At 38.9% G+C, this 21,112-nt stretch overlaps 1 protein-coding gene and 1 pseudogene across 3 annotated transcripts; both read left to right on the top strand.

Annotated features, from left to right (window-relative positions):
* Positions 1-11,713: 11,713 nt before the first annotated feature.
* On the top strand, positions 11,714-15,450 carry LOC121762902 (auxin-responsive protein IAA9-like). 3 transcript variants are annotated; one of them, XM_042158924.1, is made up of 7 exons: positions 11,714-11,856; positions 12,486-12,938; positions 13,015-13,181; positions 13,335-13,561; positions 13,653-13,794; positions 14,537-14,598; positions 15,115-15,450. In XM_042158924.1, exons 2-7 carry the CDS (start codon positions 12,555-12,557, stop codon positions 15,150-15,152), a joined length of 1,020 nt encoding a protein of 339 aa, XP_042014858.1. In that variant the 5' UTR covers positions 11,714-11,856; positions 12,486-12,554; the 3' UTR covers positions 15,153-15,450. The 3 variants fall into 3 exon arrangements, with proteins under 3 accessions (XP_042014858.1, XP_042014859.1, XP_042014860.1); XM_042158925.1 differs by having other exon boundaries at positions 12,479-12,938; XM_042158926.1 differs by having other exon boundaries at positions 11,718-11,856; positions 12,516-12,938.
* Positions 15,451-17,288: 1,838 nt separating this feature from the next.
* LOC121762764 lies at positions 17,289-19,431 on the top strand (annotated as a pseudogene).
* The last annotated feature ends 1,681 nt before the right edge of the window (positions 19,432-21,112 follow it).

Here is a 21,112-nt window from a genome sequence, read left to right as displayed (position 1 = left end):
CCTTTTGAAAGAATTCAAAGGGCACCGGTACAAGGCAGATTGGGACCACGTCTCGATCTTGAGAAACCGCCCGCTCAGTTCGTACCATTGAACAAGTCGAGAGCGGAAATTTTCGAACTGCATTCCGATATGTTCGAAAAGCCAAAGCGGATGACGAAATCGGCCGCGCGCCGAAGTCAGAATAATTATTGCTCCTTCCATCAAGACCACGGTCACGATACCGAGGAGTGCCGACATTTGGCTGCAGGTATTGATGTTCTTGTGAAAACAGGGACGTTAAAAAAATACCAAAGCAAGCAGCCGAAAAAGAACAAGAAGCAGAGAGGTGCGAACTGTGCTCCTCAGGATCCGAAAAGGCAACAGGATCCCGAAGACGATGACGAGCCGCAATATGATGGAGTAATCCAGACTATTGACGCTCTCCCAGCCGGGAAGACTAAATCGTCCCTGAAGTCAGAGCGCAGAGGCTTCAATCGAGAGGAGCCAACGCATAAAAGGCTGAAGCAGGACGAAGTGATTACATTTTCAGATGCCGATCCCGTCCCGGCCATCTCTCCTCATCAAGACGCCATTGTCATTCAAGCCGGAGTGGCAAACAAACTGATCCACAGAGTGTTCGTGGATACAGGAGCGTCAGTTAGCATTCTTTTTAAAGAATGTTTCGATAAACTGGAAGTGGATCCAGCTCGGCTCAGTCCGGCTCCGCTTCCTCTGAAAAGTTTCGCCCAGGAGGACACCCGCCCTGAAGGTATTATCAGCCTTCCGATTACGGTGGGAAGAGCGCCTACAAGCTCCAGTACGATGATCGAGTTCTTTGTGGTAAAAGCTCAGTCCCCGTACAACATTATACTGGGAAGAGACTGGCTCAACACAGTTCAGGCCATTTGCTCTACTTATCACCTCACCATCAAGATCCCCACTAAAGGAGGGATAGCGGTCATCCGAGGTGATCAAAAGAGAGCAAAAGAGTGTTTGCAGATTGCGCTTAAAAGTGCCGAGCAATCAGATCGGCACCATCAAGCATAGCAATCACAGCAGCCGGAGTCAGAGGCAGGCGAAATGACCGAAGTCACACCGGAGCCGAACTCGATGGAAGTTCGGTTATATGAAGATGATCCATCCAGAACGGTGAAGATCGGTTTCGCGGGAACACCTCTACTCCGGGAAAAGACCATCCAGCTCCTCAAAGAGTACAAAGACGTCTTTGCGTGGTCGCCGTTGGACATGACCGGAGTGCCCCCCGAGGTAATTACACATCGGTTAAATATTGATCCTTCAGTCCGGCCTATAAAGCAGAAGCAAAGACTCTTTGCGGCAGAAAGAAGTCAAGTCATCCATGACGAAGTCCGCCAATTACTAAAAGCGGATGTGTTATTTGAAGTGAACAAGTTTTAATGGATGAGAGTGATGCTTCAAAAACGGCTTTCATTACTGACTTCGGCATTTTTGCTTACAAAAAGATGCCATTCGGTTTAAAGAATGCCGGAGCCACATATCAAAGGATGATTGACAAGCTATTTCGGCACCTAATCGGAAAAGAGGTTGAAGTGTATGTTGACGACATAGTCGTTAAAAGCAGAAGCACTTCGGAGTACGAAGACAATCTCAAGTCCACTCTCGACGTGCTCCGAAAAGCCAACCTCAAACTCAATCCCCAAAAATGTACCTTTTTGGTAGATTCGGGAAAGTTTCTAGGTTGTTGGGTTTCAAAGGAAGGACTCGAGGCAAATCCGCTAAAAGTTCAAGTTGTTCAGAACATGGCAACGCCGAAGTCCATACATGATGTGCAAAGGCTAACTGGATGTCTAGCCGCACTGAATAGATTCCTTTCCCAAGCAGCCGAAAAGCAAATGCCGTTCTTCAATGTGTTGAAGAAGGCACCAAAGTTTGAGTGGGGAGTCGAGCAGAAAAAGGCTTTTGACGAGCTCAAAAGTTATTTAGCCGAGCTTCCTATTCTCTCTGCTCCAACAGATGCCGAAGTGATATTCTTATACTTAGCGGCATCAGATCAAACCATTAGCGCGGTGCTTGTACGAGAAGAAGGCCTAAAGCAGCTTCCCATCTACTTTACAAGCCGAGCATTAAGAGGTCCAGAAACAAGGTATCAACCTCTGGAAAAAATTGCTCTGGCATTAGTAAATGCAGCAAGGAGACTGCGGCCATATTTCTATGCTCACAAGATATGCGTCTTAACCGATCTTCCACTTCGGCAAGTTTTGACTAAGCCTGAAGCATCAGGCAGAATTGCCAAGTGGGCCATAGAGCTGGGAGAACACTCAATAGAATATCTACCTCGGAAAGCCATCAAGGGACAAGCCTTGGCAGATTTTCTTGCAGAGGCAAAGTTCGATCAAGCAATCCCTGTTATTGCCGAACAGAAAAATCCTGCCAATGACGAACTAACACAGCCCCAGGAATCCGAAGTAGAACCGCCGGACTGCTGGAGTGGATTCGTAGATGGAGCTTCGAATAAGACGGGAAGTGGAGCTGGTATTCTACTTATCGCTCCCGACGGACACGAGGTAACTTATTCACTTCGGTTCTTATTCCCAACTACTAATAACGAAGCCGAATACGAAGCCCTCCTTGCCGGACTTCAATTAGCGCAAAGTCTATTTGTCAAATCTCTCAAAATCCATTGTGATTCACAAGTCATAGTGAATCACATGCTGGGTACAAGTGAAGCCCGAGATGAGAGGATGAAAAAATACTTGGACAAAGCGCAAAGCATTAGCCGAAGTTTCTCTTATTTTCGGATAATCCGCATTCCCAGAGCGGAAAACAGCCGAGCAGATACTTTAAGTAAGTTGGCCTCATATCCGAGCTCAAAGGTGGAGGAATTACTACACCGAAGCATTGATGAAGCTGAGGTACATTCAGTAACCAGCTCGCCGAACTGGATGACGCCGATCTTACAGTATCTAGATCAAGGACAACTGCCCGAGGATAAGAGAGAAGCTCGGAAAATCACATGCCGAGCACTTCGGTATGAACTTCATGAAGGAGTCCTATACAGAAAGTCCTACCTTCAACCGTTATTGCGATGTGTAGGACCAGAAGAGACGGACTACATCCTTAGAGAAGTTCATGAAGGATCTTGCGGTAGCCACATCGGAGCTAGAGCTTTAGCTAAAAAAGTTCTGAGATGGGGATATTATTGGCCAACTTTGGTACAAGAAGCAGTGCAGCTCGTCAAGACATGTACGAAGTGCCAAATCCATGCAAATATCCCAAGGATGCCGCAGACCGATCTATGTGCTATGCAAAGCCCTTGGCCTTTTATGCAATGGGGCATAGACATAGTAGGACCACTACCACAAGCTCCTCGGCAAATGAAATTCCTTATCGTTGCCGTGGATTACTTCACGAAGTGGGTGGAGGCTGAACCATTAGCTACGATAACGAGCTCGAAGGCATTGGATTTTGTCTGGAAGAACATAGTTTGCCGATTTGGCATACCCCATATCCTCATTTCGGATAATGGGACTCAGTTCACCGACAAGACATTCAAGAATTGGTGCCAAGAGCTGAATATTCAACAGCGGTTCACTTCGGTCTCTCACCCACAAGCAAACGGACAAACGGAAGTAACAAACCGTATTCTGGTGAAAGGGTTAAAAGCTCGGTTAGAACAAGCCAAAGGACAATGGGTAGAAAATCTTCCTCAAGTCCTATGGTCTTACCGAACTACACCAAAAACCTCAAACGGTGAAACTCCGTACAGTCTGGTGTACGGCACTGAAGCCGTGATTCCGGTTGAGATCGGCATACCCAGTCCCCGAACTCTTAATTTCTCAGCAGAACTGAATGAGGACGGACTGAGAGCCGAACTAGATCTTGCCGAAGAAAGAAGAGAATTGGCCTGCATAAAAGCAGCCAAGTACAAGGAGCAAGTAGCCCGGTATTATAACCAAAGGGTGAAAAAGCTGCAATTTCAAGTGGGAGATCTCGTCTTGAGAAACAATGAAGTAAGCCGAGCAGAAAAGCTGGGCAAACTCGAACCCACATGGGAAGGTCCATATCGGGTGTCAGAAGTCCTCGGCAAAGGGTCTTATAAATTGACTCACATGTCAGGAGAACAAGTACCCCGAACATGGCACATTTCCAACCTCAAGAAGTTCCATTTGTAAGAGACAGTCCGGTCAGTCAGTCTTGTGTCTAGTTCGGTCCTAGGGGTATGTGCTTTCTTTGTTTTTTACTTGTTTAAAACCTTTTTCGTCTTTTTTATTTGTCTTTATGTGCGTTGTCTCTCTATGTGCGTGTCGTCTCTTACAAATGTTACTGAGGTATCTTGTTCTTTAAAGGCTGATCCCCTTTTTAGAACATGTATTAAAGACAATTGTGAGTCCAAGCTTCTCAGGAAGATACAAGACTCCACAATTCAGCTTAAGAAACAAGCAGTTCGTCTGAAACGAACTGCAAAAAGGGAAAGTCCGATCCGAGCGATAAAACTCGCCAAATTAGGACAAAGGGAAAGTCCGATCCGATCGATAAAACTCGCCAAATTAGGACAAAGGGAAAGTCCGATCCAAGCGATAAAACTCGCCAAATTAGGACACAAACCAAGTCCGGTCAAAGAAGATTTTACTTCATAAGACCACTTCGGTTAACAAAGGGAAAGTCCGATCCAAGCGATAAAACTCGTCAAATTAGGACACAAACCAAGTCCGGTCAAAGAAGTTTATTTCATAAGACCGAGGACTAAGTCCGGTCAAGGAAGTTTACTTCATAAGACCAAGGACGAGTCCGGTCAAAGAAGTTCACTTCATAAGACCAAAGACGAGTCTGGTCAAAGAAGTTTACTTCATAAGACCGAGGACGAGCCCGGTCAAAGAAGTTTACTTCATAAGACCGAGGACGAGTACAATAAATGAAATAAAAAATCGCTGAACTGTAAGTACGCAGTGATAGAAGCGAAATAAAATCGCTGAACTGTAAGTACGCAGTGATAGAAGCGAAATGAAAAAAAAAAAAAAAAAAAAATTCATTTATTAAGTCTTGTTCGGCATACAACTCCGCTGCCCTACGAGAAGGCGTTACGCTATTACAAAGGACTATTCTACTGTCCACGGTTGCTAAAGTTGAGCCACCTATTCAAAAATGCCGAAGTGATTCACTTCGCTTTTCGGGGGGGGGTAGTGATGGGGTACGAACTAAACAACTAAACCCTAATGGCGAGCCCAATAGCAGTGACGACCCATTAGCCCAAAACCCAAGAAAGAGTATCAGTTCGGCACGACCAAAGAGTTCAGTTCGGTTCGGCACAACCAAAGAGTTCGGTCGCAGCCTACAGCTCGGTAAAAGCCAACCAATCAAGCTCTACTCTCAGATCGGCAAAAGAACCAATCAAGCTCTACTCTCAGATCGGCCAAAGCTGATCGGCAAAGTTCAGCAGTTCGGTCTCAGTATTCGACCGAACAAGGAGATAGTGGACCCATGCAGGACCTCCACGACCTCCACTACACCCACGATCTATTTAGTGGTATGAAGCAGTTGTCAACCTGCAAGCCACGATCTTGGATAGTGGACCCAGCAGGACCTCCACGACCTCCACTACACCCACGATCTATTTAGTGGTATGAAGCAGTTGTCAACCTGGAAGCCACGATCTTGGTTCACATGTATAAATAGAACTTAGATCAGATAGACAAGGTTAAGCTCTCTAGATATCGAATCTCATATAGCAAGTCAGTATTGTAAGCTGTAATCCAGATCAAGCAATACAAATTTGCCCTCCTTTCTTCCCGTGGACGTAGATTTACCTCAGTAAATCGAACCACGTAACTTTCTGTGTCGTGATCTATATTTATTACCTGCATTTATTACCATCAAAAATTCGCCCAATCATCACAAAACTAAAAGTTGGACTTTTATTCTTTTATTTTCTATTCCTATGTTTGACATTTCTTTTTTTTTTTCCAAATTAATCTTTTTGCAAGAATTTTTCATTAATTATTTCTCTAATCTCAGCTGCCTAATAGTCCTCCAATCGCTAATAATGGCTCTTCATTCTCATCAATATGGTAAGGGCAAAAAATGATTTCGGACAAATTCAACAAAAATAACAAAAGAAATGAATCAAAAAATTATGTGCACGACACCAGCCTCTAGCTCACATACTCGCGCGGACTCCCCATCGGGATCCGGACCAATTACCTCCACATTTGTTTCCAACAAATATTAACTATAACTATATTTAATAGTAGTAGTCAGTGGTGGACAATTATACCGAAATACCGGACTTATCGTACCGAAAAAATACCAAAAATACCGACGCTTCGGTATACCGTTGATTATTAAATATATAAATATATATATACCGGGCCTTGTTAGGTTGAAATTTTTTGGCCTAATTGAGAACTAAGATGCATTTTCAGCCACTATATCAACTAGGGGGCATAATTGTCATTTTCACGAGATGTCAACTACGGAGACATTATGTCAACTGCGATGTCAACAGCAAATGTTATTTATGTCAACTACGATGTCAACAACAAACGTTATTTATGTCAACTATTATGTCAAAAGCAACATTTTACAAATAATTAATGTCAACAACAAATATTTTGATGTCAACGACCTATATTATTTATGTCAACAACAACGTTTTACATATAATTAATGTCAGCAACAATGTTTTACATATAATTTATGTCAACAACATTTTTCATAAAAATTATGTCAACGGCCTATATAATTCATGTCAACAACAAACGTTTTTGTGTCAACGAGCTATATAATTCATGTCGAGAATAAACATTTTCATGTCAACGACCTATATAATTAAAGTCAACAGCAACGTTTTGCATATAATTAATGTCAACAACAACATTTTACGTATAAATTATGTATTGACATTTTACATATAATTGACATTGTATATATGTAGTTGACAATTGTATATATGTAATTGACATGGATTGTACATATAGTTGACATTACATGTGTGTAGTTGATATAAATTTTATATGTAGTTGACATGGATTATATATATAATTGACATTGTTTTCGTACTCAACAACAAACATTTTCATGTCAACAACTTATATAATTTATGTCAACAATAATATTTTAGGCAATATCACAAACACCTTATCTAAACAACTCACAAATTCCAGCAACACAATCGAATTAAAAACTACATCCATATATTTCACAAATTAATCGTGATTGTTGGACGTCAAATAAATCGCCTTCTCAAATTCATCTACGTATTTCATAAATCCATCTACAAGTTCAAAGCGGGACCCACAAACCAGAAGAGAATCCATCCCCCAATCACGATGAAGATGGAAGCGTAGGCGAATTTGTTGAGCCAAAACAGCAGCCCTTTCTCGCCGACATACAGCCCCACCGCCTTCTCACTCAAGCTCATCGATTCTCAATCCTTCGGCGCTTGCTATTTCGCTGTCGCTCTGCCTCCGCCGCCGTCGCCTTCCTCCTCCGCCTTGAGCTGCATTTGAATCGGATTTCTACGGTCTCCGCCTTCCAATTCAAATTTCAATCAATGATGCTAAGCAATTCGATCAGCATTCATCTAATTCAATCAATCAACTATTCATGAACGAATCTAACATGCACTCAAAACACAACCAAGCAGAATCGAACCAGAAAACGCCCAATTAAAACCGCAATTCCCAAAACCGAAACCGAATCGAGCACCGGAGATCGCCAATTTACCTTGTCCAGCCTCTCGCCGCCGAGATCCGCGCTCTCTAGTGCCTTCTTCCCGGCAACAATGCAGTACCGCAGGCAATCGTCCAGCCTCCGATCGCTCTTGCCGTCGATGTAGCCCTCCGCGTGGAAGCCCCCGATCTGGCCGCCGAACTGCGTAGGGAATTTGGAGGCGTCGAAGTGGTCTATGTGGGTGACGCCGCTCTCGCCGGCCAGCAGCATCTGGGTGAAAATTGGGTGATCGTCTAGGTGAAAATTGAGGATTTCAAGTTTGGGTTTTTGGAGATGAACCCCGCTGCATCTGACGGCAATCAAGGGGACCATTCTACCCTTTTGTAATAAATTAATTCAAAAATAAAATCTATATGGCATTTTCTAGACCACTCATTATGAAAAAATGAGTGACTGATAATGCATCTTAATTCTCAATTAGGCCCAAAAATGTCAATTGATCACAACCATATACCTATATATATAATATTTATGTTATATTTATAGGATTATACAGTATGACACTTAAAGTACGGTATACCGTACCAGACCACCCCTAATAGTAGTATATATATTTTTATGTTAAATATAACTATATTTAGATGTCGCAATCAGAATGCGGCAAAGAGGTTGGAAAAGTAGGTTTATTGTCTCCCAAACTGAGCCGACGACTTCCCACTTTGTCTCCTCTTTGCATATTTCCACTCTCCCACACACATTCACCCATCTCTTAATTAATTTTTCAATCGTCTCATTATTTATGACATTATATTTTTCTTGGATATGAATATTTAAAATAGTAGTTAAAAAATATTTTTTTTGTCTCAATTAAAATGACTCACTTTTCTTTAATAGTGTGTTACATCAAGCAAGGTGGATTCATTTTTTCAAAAATAGAAATACTATTAAAATAACGTCTTCTATTTATAATTGTGAGTAATAAAAGCGTTTAAGAATGAGATGAGTCAATTATACAAGACCTGCCTAAAAATAATCGGTTGAAGTATTATATTTTAGTACCCAAACATATCTTGGGTTGTCCTTGGCTTCAAACAAAAGTGGAATTAGAGGAGTCCAAACCAAATAAGTGGGGTGTCATTATTAAGTCCCCAAATTATATAAATCACGCCTCTTATACTTTCGCAACTCTCAGGGATATGTTATTGTGTAACTTATGTTAAACCTAACTTATAAATTACTTGTAACATAAATTGTTTTCCTTTTTTGGATGTACTCATAATTTATTTTTCTGTCCCAATAGATATTTGTAGTAATACCTACGGGTTAGATATTATTGGACTTATACAAAAAGAAAAATAATAAACATCAAACAAGGACATATGCTCCATAACTGACAAATGCTATGACAATAATTTCTAAACAATGAGAGAAATATATCTAGAATCGAAATTTTATGGAGAAGTTATATTAATTGTACATACTATATGCCACGACTCAAGGTGAAGAGACGTTTATGCTATTTTTCCATGTAACGTTATGCTTTAAAATGATTGTTCCTTTAATAATTAAAAGTCTCAAATGCAATAAAAACATTTAATGTTTTTAGCAAAAGTGGCAGCAATTATTATTTCACCTGAAGAAAAAAATTGTCTCACTCTTCTAGTCTTCTTCAACAAGTTTATATCATTTTATATATGCTCTTATAAAAATCCAACTCATTCGATGAATTAAAGTTAAAAAATTCGTAATCATCGCTCTCATTTAAGTCACATGTTATTATGTTAACCTTTTTTATTTTTTATATTATAATATTTCAAGTACATCATTAATTGTACAAATTATATCAATTTTAATGTGCTAAAATTAAACTGATAGTATAAAACAAAACAAATTTACATAGAGTCATAGATATAATAAGAATGATCTCGTTGACGATATTCACATACAATATGTAACATATTATTCGTGCTCATTAGTTATTTTGTTCGAACTAAGTAGTTCAATTCTCATACCATAGTAACCGTACACGATAATTTCTTTAAAAAACAATTTTCCCAAAAAGAATTGATATGGGTACCAATAATAAAGCCAGAGATTAAGGACATTAAAATAAATTCTATAAATAAAAATAATACGTACTACTTAGAGCATGCGCAGCGGTGGCGTCCGTCGCCACCGTCGTCCGCGCCGCTGGCACGGACGCCATCCGCCGCCGCTGCGCTCGCGCCGATGGCACGGCGCTGCTCGATGTATCGAGCACGTCCGTGCCAGCGGACGCACACGTGGCGCGCTCCCATTCGTCAACGGCATAGCTGTTGTGTTTAAACATTTTTTATTTTATTTTTTTTTAAAATCGGTTTTTTATTAAAAAAACCGATAAAAAAAATTTCACTTCCCCAAAAAAATATATCCGTTTATAACCGTTTTTTACACCTTTTTAATTTTTTTTATTTTTTTTACCCAAAAATACACACTTTCATCTTTAAATACCCCCAATTTCACCCCAAAAATTCACATCAAACTACACAACTCTCATCAATATCCATTCTCATCTCCATTCTCTCATATCCATTTTCATCTTCATTCTCTCATACCCTACAACATCACTATGTCCGGCCAAGACGATAACCCTTCGGGCTCCCACGGTTGGAACCCCGAATGGTTCGGTTCACAACCGTTTCCTAGTCCGGAAACGGAATATTCGGCCCCTCCTCTCACCCAAGATTCGGGCGTTCCGGGTGGCTACCGGCCATACCCAATCGACGATCAAGGTGCCTCCGATGGGCGCTACGGGTGGACACCGGAGCCTAGGATTTTATTTGTAATTTGTAATATTTATTGTGGTTTTTAAATGGATTTTAATATTATGGAAATGTTTTTGTTTAATTGAATTTTATATTAATTGTGCTCGTCCTTGCGGAAGAGCACAGTTGTGGGTGTTGTGCTCTTGCCAGAGAGTAGGTATGAATAGTACCGTCCGGGCCCACAACCGTGCCACTGGCAAGAGCACGGTTGTGGATGCTCTTAGGTTTTGGTATTTTTTGTAGTGGGTTACAGCATCTGACAGCATTTTTGTGGGCTCCATTACAAATCATATTTTGCTATTATCATATTATACAGTAGATTATACTAATCATTAAAAAAAATATCATATGCTATTTTTTGTAGAGTTATCATATGCTTTTTAAAATGGGGGAATCATCATTTTGATAATTATGTTTTGTTTGGTACAAATATGATGACGGGATCTGAATAAATTTGTTTTAAGATTTTAATAATGTTGAGTAGTTATATTTGTTTTTATCAGTCTTTATATAATACATATGCCATTGAACTAAGTGAATGATAAAATCTTTATTTGAACTAAAAATTAGGTAGTCCTAAATTATTATGAATGTTGTAGTGTAATTTTTCCAAGTTAACCGTGACGTTGTATTTCAGCGCCAGATTTAAGAAAAGTGTATAGTAATTTAATTGAAAAGCGAAGATATTAGATAAATGAATAAAAATAATGTAAGAGAGATTAAAAAAGTTCATAAACTATTCATTATATCTTTAAAGTTCATTGACCATTTATGTGCAATTCAAACCTCAAAGTTCAGATACCATTAATATAGTTCATTCTTCTTTTTATCAATTGAATATAATTGAATGTATTTAAATTTAGTTTATTTTAATCTATCGATTATTTTAAATTTTCTTCAGTTATCTACTTTCACTAATCTACTTTTTTTCATATCTTCTTTAGTTTACTAAACACTACTTTCTTAAATTTTAAGCATATCACAAGAAAAACGTCTTAGTTAAAGTGAGACAAATGAAATATATGAAAGCGAACTGACATTTCACTTTCGTCACACATTTTTTCTTCACATTATCTAAATATGCATGGAATCAATACGAGACTTTATATTAATATTACGATTAAATTACGTTATGCAATTATAAAAAGGTAGTTTTTATTATTATTATTATTATTATTATTATTATTATTATTATTATGTTAAAGTTTGTCTTTTCCATATTTAGGAAAATTGTATAATTTCACCTTTCCCTCAATTCCCACTTTTTTTCGAAACACATTTGTTAATTTATTAAGCAAAGAGTCTAATTCTGTCTCCCACACCAAAACCAACTTTTCTCTCTCTATCAACCATGGAAGAACCATAGTTTTTCTGCGAATTTCTTCTGCAAATCTCAACTTCGAGCCTCTCTTCCGCTAATTTTCTGGTAAATTCCTTACTTTTGAAGCGACTGAGTACACGAGCTGCTTGAATTTTTGGGGTTTTATCACCTGCTAGCTATGGAACTATGTTACTGCTTGCTATACCACTATTTCTGGAGAAATTTTCTGGATTTTGTGTTATAGCGTGTTGCTAAATATGCTCATTTCTCCAATTTCATGTCTATGTTGTGATTTTTTATTTTTGCGGTTAGTTCATCTCCATGGAATGAGCTCTTAAATATATTTGAATCGTTTAATTGTGAAACTAGTAGTAAAAGCAATTGTTAACAGTTGATAAGATAGCCTCTGCGAGCTTTCGTTGTTCGATTTCTCTAAAGTGTTCGGTTTCCTGCTTAATCTATGTTATGCATGAGGGTGTTGGCATGACTGTAGAGCTAAAATTTTCTGCTATGGTCTCATAGATTGAAATTGTAGGATTAGACTGTGAAATTACTATCATTTTAAGTAAATCCGAGCTTAGGTTATGCCAGGGTTGGATTTAGAGGTTTTGTGTTGCATAATTCAGTGTCTATTTGAGCTTGAATGAATCTAATTCTGATAAAGGCTTGCATTTAGTTTGGTTGCCGGATATGTGTGATACCTACCTAAACAATTTTGTTCTACAAGTTTTCAGATTTTCTTTAAACCAGTTTGGTTTTCATAGCTTTACTGAGTTAAGAACTGGACTGTATCCTAAATCTTGATGTCTGCACCTCTTCTCGGTGTTGGTGGGGACGAGTACCAAAGCAACATTACCCTGCTGGCTTCTCCAACCTCCTTAGAAAGTGTCTGCCAAAATGGATCAGAACTCAAGGAGCGTAACTACATGGGGCTGTCTGACTGTTCATCAGTTGGTAGCTTGGCAATATCCAGCACCTCAGACTACAGTGGCCGTGGTCTGAACTTAAAGGCCACAGAACTAAGGCTTGGGCCCCCGGGATCCCTGTCTCTGGGGAGGGGTTCAGAGGGTTGTCCTGAGAGTTCCACAGCAGTCGATGAGAAGCTGCTGTTTCCTCTTCATCCCTTGAAGTCACTGGTTACAGGAAATAAACGAGTGTTTTCTGATGCTATGAATGGAACCTCGAAGGTAAATGGTGAAGCGTTTTACCCCTTTTTTTTTCTTTTCCTTGATTAGTATTGTAAATCCGAAACATGTCATGTAGGGGAAACATGTCCTCGCTTCGGAATTTGATACTATGCTCTCTCCTAGACCTTCCTCGAACCCAAGTATCAAAGCCTCGAACGAAGTCTCTGCAGCCCAACAAACTAAGGTGAAAGAAGCAGTTTACAAAGCTGCTACAAATAACGATGCTAGTGCCCCTGCTACCAAGTAAGTCCTAATTATAAGCAATTACTGGTTCGTCTCTAATGGTATTCACTAGATGCCTAACAGATGTTAGGAAAAGTACTGGATAATTTGGCTTTAAGATGGTGAATTTTGTGATTTCATTTCGCGATCTTATACTCACTCGTCTCATGCCAGGGCACAAGTTGTTGGCTGGCCACCTGTCAGACAGTTCAGAAAGAATACTCTGGCAACTACCTCAAAGAACAATGAAGAGGTAGATGGTAATGCACCAAATGGCGCATCCTTTGTGAAAGTGAGTATGGATGGTGCTCCATACCTAAGGAAGGTCGACCTCAGAACTTACTCTGCCTACCAGGGACTCTCATCTGCTCTGGAGAAGATGTTCAGCTGCTTTACGATAGGTGAGTTATGTTGCTGCATGGGTCGATTCTTTACTAGTTAAAGATTTAAGTTCTTTCTAGAAGCAAAAGTCACTGCCATTGTATGATGCAGGCCAGTATGGTTCCCATGGTGCTCCTGGGGCGGAGATGATGAGTGAGAGCAAAATGAAGGACTTGCTAAACGGATCTGAATATGTTCTAACTTACGAGGATAAAGATGGCGATTGGATGCTTGTTGGTGATGTTCCATGGGAGTAAGATCCAGTGGCCTTGTTTCTATTCGTTTAATTGGCATTGATCTGCTAATTTTATTAATACTTATATATTGATGATTTTAATTTGATAGTTCTGAACATTATTTCATGACTTTTTACCTTTTAAATCAATTGCACAAGATGCATATTTCATGTTGGTTAGTTATTTTGAATGAATTTCTGAAGTTTGCACTATAATGTTTTTAGTGCTTCTACTCATTGTGTGTCGTAGATTGATAAAAATTGCAATGTCGACGTCATTTAAAGACTAAATAAAAGTTGTGGTCATAAACTACCATTAGCACTTTAGTTTATTACAATTGCTATGGAAGATACTGCAGAAAGTAGGTCTGAAATGCATTTTCCTTTTCGTTTAGTTTCTTACTGGAGCACTGCAGAGTTTAATTACTGAGTATTCCTACAACTATGGTCAGGTAGGTTCAGCTAAGTAAGATTAGCTGAACATCGTTGATAGTTTTTCCATCAGGGGAATGAAAACCTGTGCTGTGGTGAACTTAACGAAGCTTAGGGAGCCATACCATGGATACTGTTCTTGATCATTGATTGGAGAAGCCTAAAATATGATTCTGGTTGTTTGATTGTCGAGACCTAAGATACTGTTCTGGTTATTTTTTGCATAAAGTTTCATGCTTTCCCTATTAATGACATGAAATATGTTTCGAAAGATACTGATATCTTTTAGTAATTTGTGTAATATGGCATCACTCTGCTTTGCTTACAGGATGTTTATTGACACATGTAAGAGGCTGAGGATCATGAAGAGTTCAGATGCAATTGGGCTAGGTGAGTTCATTTCTTGTTCATAGTTTGATAAAATCTTGCTCTGTTCAACTTTTCTCATATGCATGGATGTTTTCAAGATCAATTAGTCATCAATCAGAAATCATGTTGTATTTCTAGATATTCATGCCAATTAGTGTGTATAACTATGAAAATCTGTAGTGGATAGTCCCTCGTGATGAAATTTTAAATATCCGTCAGTGTCTTAAACGAATTATTTTTAAATATCTGATATATGTCCAAATTGTCAGTCAGAAATTTTCTGAGAAATTCACTTGGGGGTGTCTTTATGTTGTATAGTTTGATCTGTTGCGTATAAAATTCTAGTAGTTAGGTTAGTTTTTAAAGGACACATTCGGTTTACTCATTTGCGTATGATTGATCATAAATATTGTTGATTGTCGAAGAAAACATAACCTCAGTAAGAACCAAGTAATGTAATTGAACAAGTAGAAGCATTTTACAGTAGCTCCTCACTTAAACATGATGTTTCTATGACACTGACAAACTTACGTGCAGCTCCGAGGGCGGTCCAAAAAAATCAAGGCAAGAAATGATGCTTGTGGTGCAATGATCTGTTCTGGTTCAGCAGTATGTGATGATATTCGACAAGTTTGTAACTCGTTGTAGGGTTCTTGTCAATGCACGGTGAGCCATATATATTGTTAGTATATGGACAGCGGATCGTCGGCAGGTGCTTTATCTCGTTGTTATATTGCGTCGCTACAAAATTTAATGTGATGTGATACTTTACTTATTGTGTGGTATAGAATGTAGATGTTTTCTTGTGTAAACTGCATCTCTTTTTTGAACTTAATTATGTGTGCAATTCAAAGGCCGTTGGTGTTAGCCAAATTCTTTCGAGTTTGGATCGGCTAGAGTAGTTCAAGATTAACTTATCCCGAGATACTCGATATTGAATTGACCCCATATTAAGTTCGGCACAAGGAAAGACTAAGATTCGAAAGCCAAGACTAGTCCTACGTGACCTTGTTCCGCGGTTAACCGTCAGACTTTATCGATTCAATCGGACAATATTGATAAGATTAAAATTTAACGGATACTATGTATTATCTCTATTAAGTAAACTGACTATAAATATTTCAAATTCCGAATGGTGTAGTTATGTACTTATGTACTTTGAACTTGTGCATATTATGGTTATTTATTGATGGAATTGAATTTTTCGAGATGATGTGAGGTTTCAATACAAGAGCTAAAGTTTTATTAATAGGAAATTAATTTGGGAAACGGACCTGAAAGCCCGCTAAATGCCATTTAATTTCAATATAACTCACTTAAGAAACTAAGCAATTTATTACTAATACTAGTGATTAGACAATGGGAAATGATTTTTTGACATTATAGTTTAGAGTTTGGACCCATCACACATGTGAGCTAAGGTTCAATTAATCACGATTGTTTCCACATCAGTTGTATACAATTCTTATCCAAGGCAAACACACTCCAAATATTCGAAATATATCGATATCATTGGTATACCGAAATATATTGAAAATCAATCGTATTGAATTATCGGTATATACCGTTACCGAAATATATTATAAATCAATGCGTATTGAAATTATATTTTTCGGTATACAGGTATATGAAATTGTATGATACATAAGTATATCGTACCGAACTTTGGTAATATCGATACGGTAACGGTATTGATATTATCCATACCGAAAGTTTGGTATACCGAAACTTTTGATAAGATAACGGTATGAAATTCTTTTATACCGATATTTTCGATATGATATACTCCATCTGTCCCATAAAAAATGAAGCGTTTTCTTTTTTGGCTGGTCCAATTTAAATGGAACGTTTCCTAAAATGGAAATAACTTTATCTCTACTTTTTCATCTCTCTTTATTAACTCACAAAACAACACTGTATAAAATCACGTACCGATTACCAAATGTTGCATATTTAATAGGAGGAAGGGAGTATGATACAACATATTGTATCGACTCAGCCATAATAATGAGCATATATATGAAAGAGAATTTCAACAATCGAATAAGAGATAAAAACAAGGTGGAAATGGAATATGAATTTATAAAAAAATGATACTCCAGTAAATTTTTCAGAAAAATATAGTGAACTTATATTTGAAAATTGTACTACTATGAAATGTAAGACATTGAACACGAAATTTCAAAACTGATAAGTTCTCTCTAAATCCTATTTTTTTTGTAGATAATTATATCTTAACAAGGTAATTATTGATTTTTTTTATAATTTTCAATAGATATGACATTAAGTTCTTGATTAATAATGTTATTAAGTATACAATAACCTCGTTATACATTATATGCCCCAACCTATTTCATTACGCCTTAATTATAGGTATTTCCATATATATAATTTGACAGATTTTTTTGGTAGTGGACAAATTCACCCATGTAATGCAATACTTTCAATAACATAATGCAAATCGTATTGTTAAAATCTAAGCCATCTAATTGAAGATCCTTTGAACCATATTAATGATATGCTATTACTATAAGTGAAGAAAAACACTAGTATTCTTCTATCAACAATTCCTTATCTGTTTCAGTCATTTCATATCTATGTTTTTCCAAAAATTTCAAAAAGGAATAGACTTAACTAGATTTTGATTAAATGGAATTTCAAGCTCTAATTAATGTCAAAAATACAAAAAAAAATGACAGGGGCAAAATCGTCACATAAGCGGATAAGGGGTAGATTCGTAATTGTCGCCACAGTAAAAAACTGATGAAATCAAGGCTGTCAACAGCTGTCATCCTTACCTCCAACCCCACGGCGATGAAGAAGACTGCTACAAACTCTTTTTCCTCCTCTGCCGCCATTGCCCTAGCTCCTCCTCCTTGAATCAGCTAATTCCACACACATTCACATCAGCTGGATCCATGGATCCCTGCCCTTTCGTCAGATTGACGGTGGGGCATTTGGCGCTCAAGTTCCCTGTCGCTGTCAAGCCTGCTCGCGCCGCCGTCCACCCCTCCTCCTCGCCGTGTTTCTGCAAAATCAAGCTCAAAACCTCCCCGTCCAGACCGCAGTCGTCTCCTACATTCCGCCGGAGAACAGCACCTTCCCCGACGCCGCCTCTCAGTCTCCGGCGGCCACATTCCACCTCACGAAAACAGATCTCGACAGGCTCACCGGAAAATCCTCTCTCTTCTCCACCTCGAAGACGCCGCAGCTCAAAATCTCGGTATACTCCGGCCGCGGCGGCGCCACGTGCGGACTCAGCTCCGGGAGGCTGCTGGGGACAATATCCGTGCCGCTGGATTTGGTAGCTGCGGAATCTAGGGCGGCGGTATTCCATAACGGGTGGATTAGTATGGGGAAGAAGACGAAGAAGGCTGCGCAGTTTCACCTTGACGTTCGGGCCGAGCCCGATCCGAGATTCGTGTTCCAGTTCGACGGATCTCCCGAATGCAGCCCGCAGGTTTTCCAAATTCGCGGCAATACTCGGCAGCCTGTTTTCACCTGCAAGTTCAGTTTACGCGCAGCTGACCGGAATCAACGCTCCAGGTGAATAATTTGCTCGCGAATTTCATTCGAATTTAACTTTCTCTGCCCTAATTATCGAAATTCTGTGGTTGAATTGAATAATTTCAAATCTAGGGTTATAAAAAAGTTGTTTCTGATATCTCTCTATTCAAATAGTCTAGAAAGTATTTCTGCCGTTGCCTGTAGAAAATCCCCCGATTCACGCATTCATCTCCAGAAATCCCTAATTCGATATGTACTTGATGATTTAGAATGTATATATGATTAAATTAACAGTAGATTATGGTGTTGATTGATAGGTCAGTGCCATTAGAGGCTAGTTGTAGTGGTGCAAGAGGTTGGTTGAGTTCGTTTGGCAGTGAAAGAGAAAGGCCTGGTAAAGAAAGAAAAGGATGGTCCATCACCGTCCACGATCTCTCCGGTTCACCGGTCGCAGTCGCCTCTATGGTGACCCCGTTCGTCGCCTCCCCCGGTTCAGACCGCGTGAGCCGCTCCAACCCCGGCTGCTGGCTCATCCTACGCCCAGGTGACGGGACGCTGAAGCCATGGGGCCGCCTCGAGGCGTGGCGCGAGCGCGGCTCCGCCGACGGGCTCGGCTACCGGTTCGAGCTGATTCCTGACTCGGCCTCCTCCGGCATCGTCCTAGCCGAGTCCAACCTCAGCTGCAGCAAGGGAGGGAAATTCGTGATAGATTTGAACGGAAACGGAAATGGTTCCAACGCCTCGACACCGAAAAGCACCGCAACGTCGCCCGGCTGCAGCCCCCGCAGCAGCGGCGACTTCGGTTACGGGCTGTGGCCTTACTGTATGTACCGAGGGTTTGTGATGTTGGCCACGGTGGAAGGGGAGGGGGGAAGCGGGAAGAAGGCGGGGGCACCTCCACTGGTGGAGGTGGGGGTGCAGCAAGTGAGCTGCACGGAGGATGCGGCGGCGTTTGTGGCGCTGTCGGCGGCATTGGACTTGAGCAGGGATGCTTGCAGGCTTTTCTCTCAGAAGCTGAGGAAGGAGCTGTGCCCTCCGCCGCCGCAAGATATGCTGTTTTGACTGGTTATGGTGGGAATTTGTTTAGGACTAACCAAGAAGAGTAGGAGAAATGTATAGAAAGGGGGAGGTAAGGAAAGGAAGGCCCGCTGTGTTTTTTGTTTAGTGTGAGGCTTTTTTCTTGCCATTCTTGTTTCTTCGAATTTGTATGATAACTCATCATACAATGTTTTGTTAGTTTTAGTTAGGTTAATGATATTCATCTTTGATGAATCTTGATTGTAGATTTTAAGTTGTTGTGGGTCTCTTTGGCTATGTGTTTTTGGTATGGATTTGCATTGTGAAAAACAGTTTTGGTTTTACTCAACTTGGGATCTGCAAGATTTCAATTCGATGGAAATCAAGCAACTTTGTATTTTGGCATGAGTTGGTGTATTCTTGTTAGTTGGGAGATGTCAATAGATTAGAATAAATTTTTAAAATTAACTTTTTCCTAATTTTAAATGTCAATAGTTTTGTGACGGTAGTAGTCTTGAGCTTTGGATTCTTTTTTTGTCCTCCGATTTATATTAAATTACATAATATATGATGCTGATTTTAGTCTAAGAGACAAAAAGAACACATGTCGAAATAGTAAAAATATTAGGCAAATTATATTGCAAGTGGAGTGGAATGCCCTTTTTATTAGGTATAGTGTGTTGAAGTGAAAAATGGTGGGTCATGAATAATAATTTTGTAAATATCTGGAGAAAATGTGAATAAAAAATTGGTCTCAAACGAGTGTATATTAGTAATTTATTTGAATACTCCAAACAAAAATTTGTGAGAGCAAATCTGGAATCTTACAATAGGATTAAATAAGGGATCGTAGTAGTATCCAATGATGGATTGGCGAGCATAATTTTTTAAACTGAGGCCTGTTTAACTATGCAAATAATGAATAATGAATTAGACAATTAGAAACTGTTAACTCCAAATGGAAGATAGCTGTAATGCTTTAAACAATTGGGTGGGAGTTGAATTTTTAAATCCATACTTATCAGTCAACTATCATATTGTCCTTGCTTTAATTGAATAATTTACAAAATTTAATTAAATTGTTTTTCTTTGTCTGATGCAAAGTGACATTCATATTGAACTTGTAGGACCGGAGGAAATGAAATGGTTCCCAAATAGAATTCTTGTACATGTTGATAACACTATATTGTTATTGTCATTTCAAGAATTGATACTGACAAATATAATGTGTAGCCTATTCCAATGTTATATACTCCCCTCCGTTCCACAAGAACTCTTTCCTTTTTAGTCTGTAACAAAAAAATATGCATTTTTTAATTTGAAAATTCTTTTATCTCTAACGAGGTGAGACCTATTCCCTACTAACAATACTTTAATTACTTTTTCTCTCTACGGCTCTCTTACTTTACCAATTTTGTATTAAAATTCATGCTGAATTCAAAGTGCATATTATTTGGGGACGGAGTGAATATATTAATAAATCTACCGAACCGAAAATATTCTTTGCACTAATTTATCCTAGGAAAATTTTTGGGAAATTGACCTTGTGTATTTTTTTATTTTCTCTAAATATTTTGTAAACCTAAGATTTTATATTCGTTAACTTTTGCCAGCTATTTATTCCATAAATTTTCGTTCCTTTATGGGCCAGACAGAGTACAACAACTCCTTGTCTTTTTAGCATTGGGCTTTATTAAGCCCAATAGATTCCTTTTTTTAAATCATAGTATTAGTAAATTTAATACTACTACTACTATACAAAAATGTTTAAAACATTTTATTTAATCTTTCGAAGCATATAAGCAATTTTTATATTTGAAAGTTTATGCATGATTTGAGAGAGCAATATCTTGTTTTTGTGGTCTCCACATCTTGGGAAAATGAGTTGTGGAAAAGACATTGAACCAAACGTGTATACTGCCCCAACAAATATTTTACATTTACATATCAATATTCATTCAATTTCAACAGTATATAGTGCTACTTTGTTGTTTGTCAATTTCTTGCGTTG

This window comes from Salvia splendens, chromosome 13, assembly GCF_004379255.2.
Source record: "Salvia splendens isolate huo1 chromosome 13, SspV2, whole genome shotgun sequence".
Taxonomy (NCBI): domain Eukaryota; kingdom Viridiplantae; phylum Streptophyta; class Magnoliopsida; order Lamiales; family Lamiaceae; genus Salvia; species Salvia splendens.
The sequence above is the reverse complement of the archived record's forward strand: the minus strand, read 5'-3'. Positions and strand labels throughout refer to the sequence as shown.

Coding starts and splice junctions, on each gene's coding strand:
- LOC121762902 (XM_042158924.1), top strand. CDS start 12,555: ATGTCTGCACCTCTTCTCGGTGTTGGTGGGGACGAGTACCAAAGCAAC. Junction 13,562..13,652: donor GTTCAGCTGCTTTACGATAG/GTGAGTTATGTT, acceptor TGTATGATGCAG/GCCAGTATGGTTCCCATGGT. Junction 13,795..14,536: donor GTTGGTGATGTTCCATGGGA/GTAAGATCCAGT, acceptor CTTTGCTTACAG/GATGTTTATTGACACATGTA.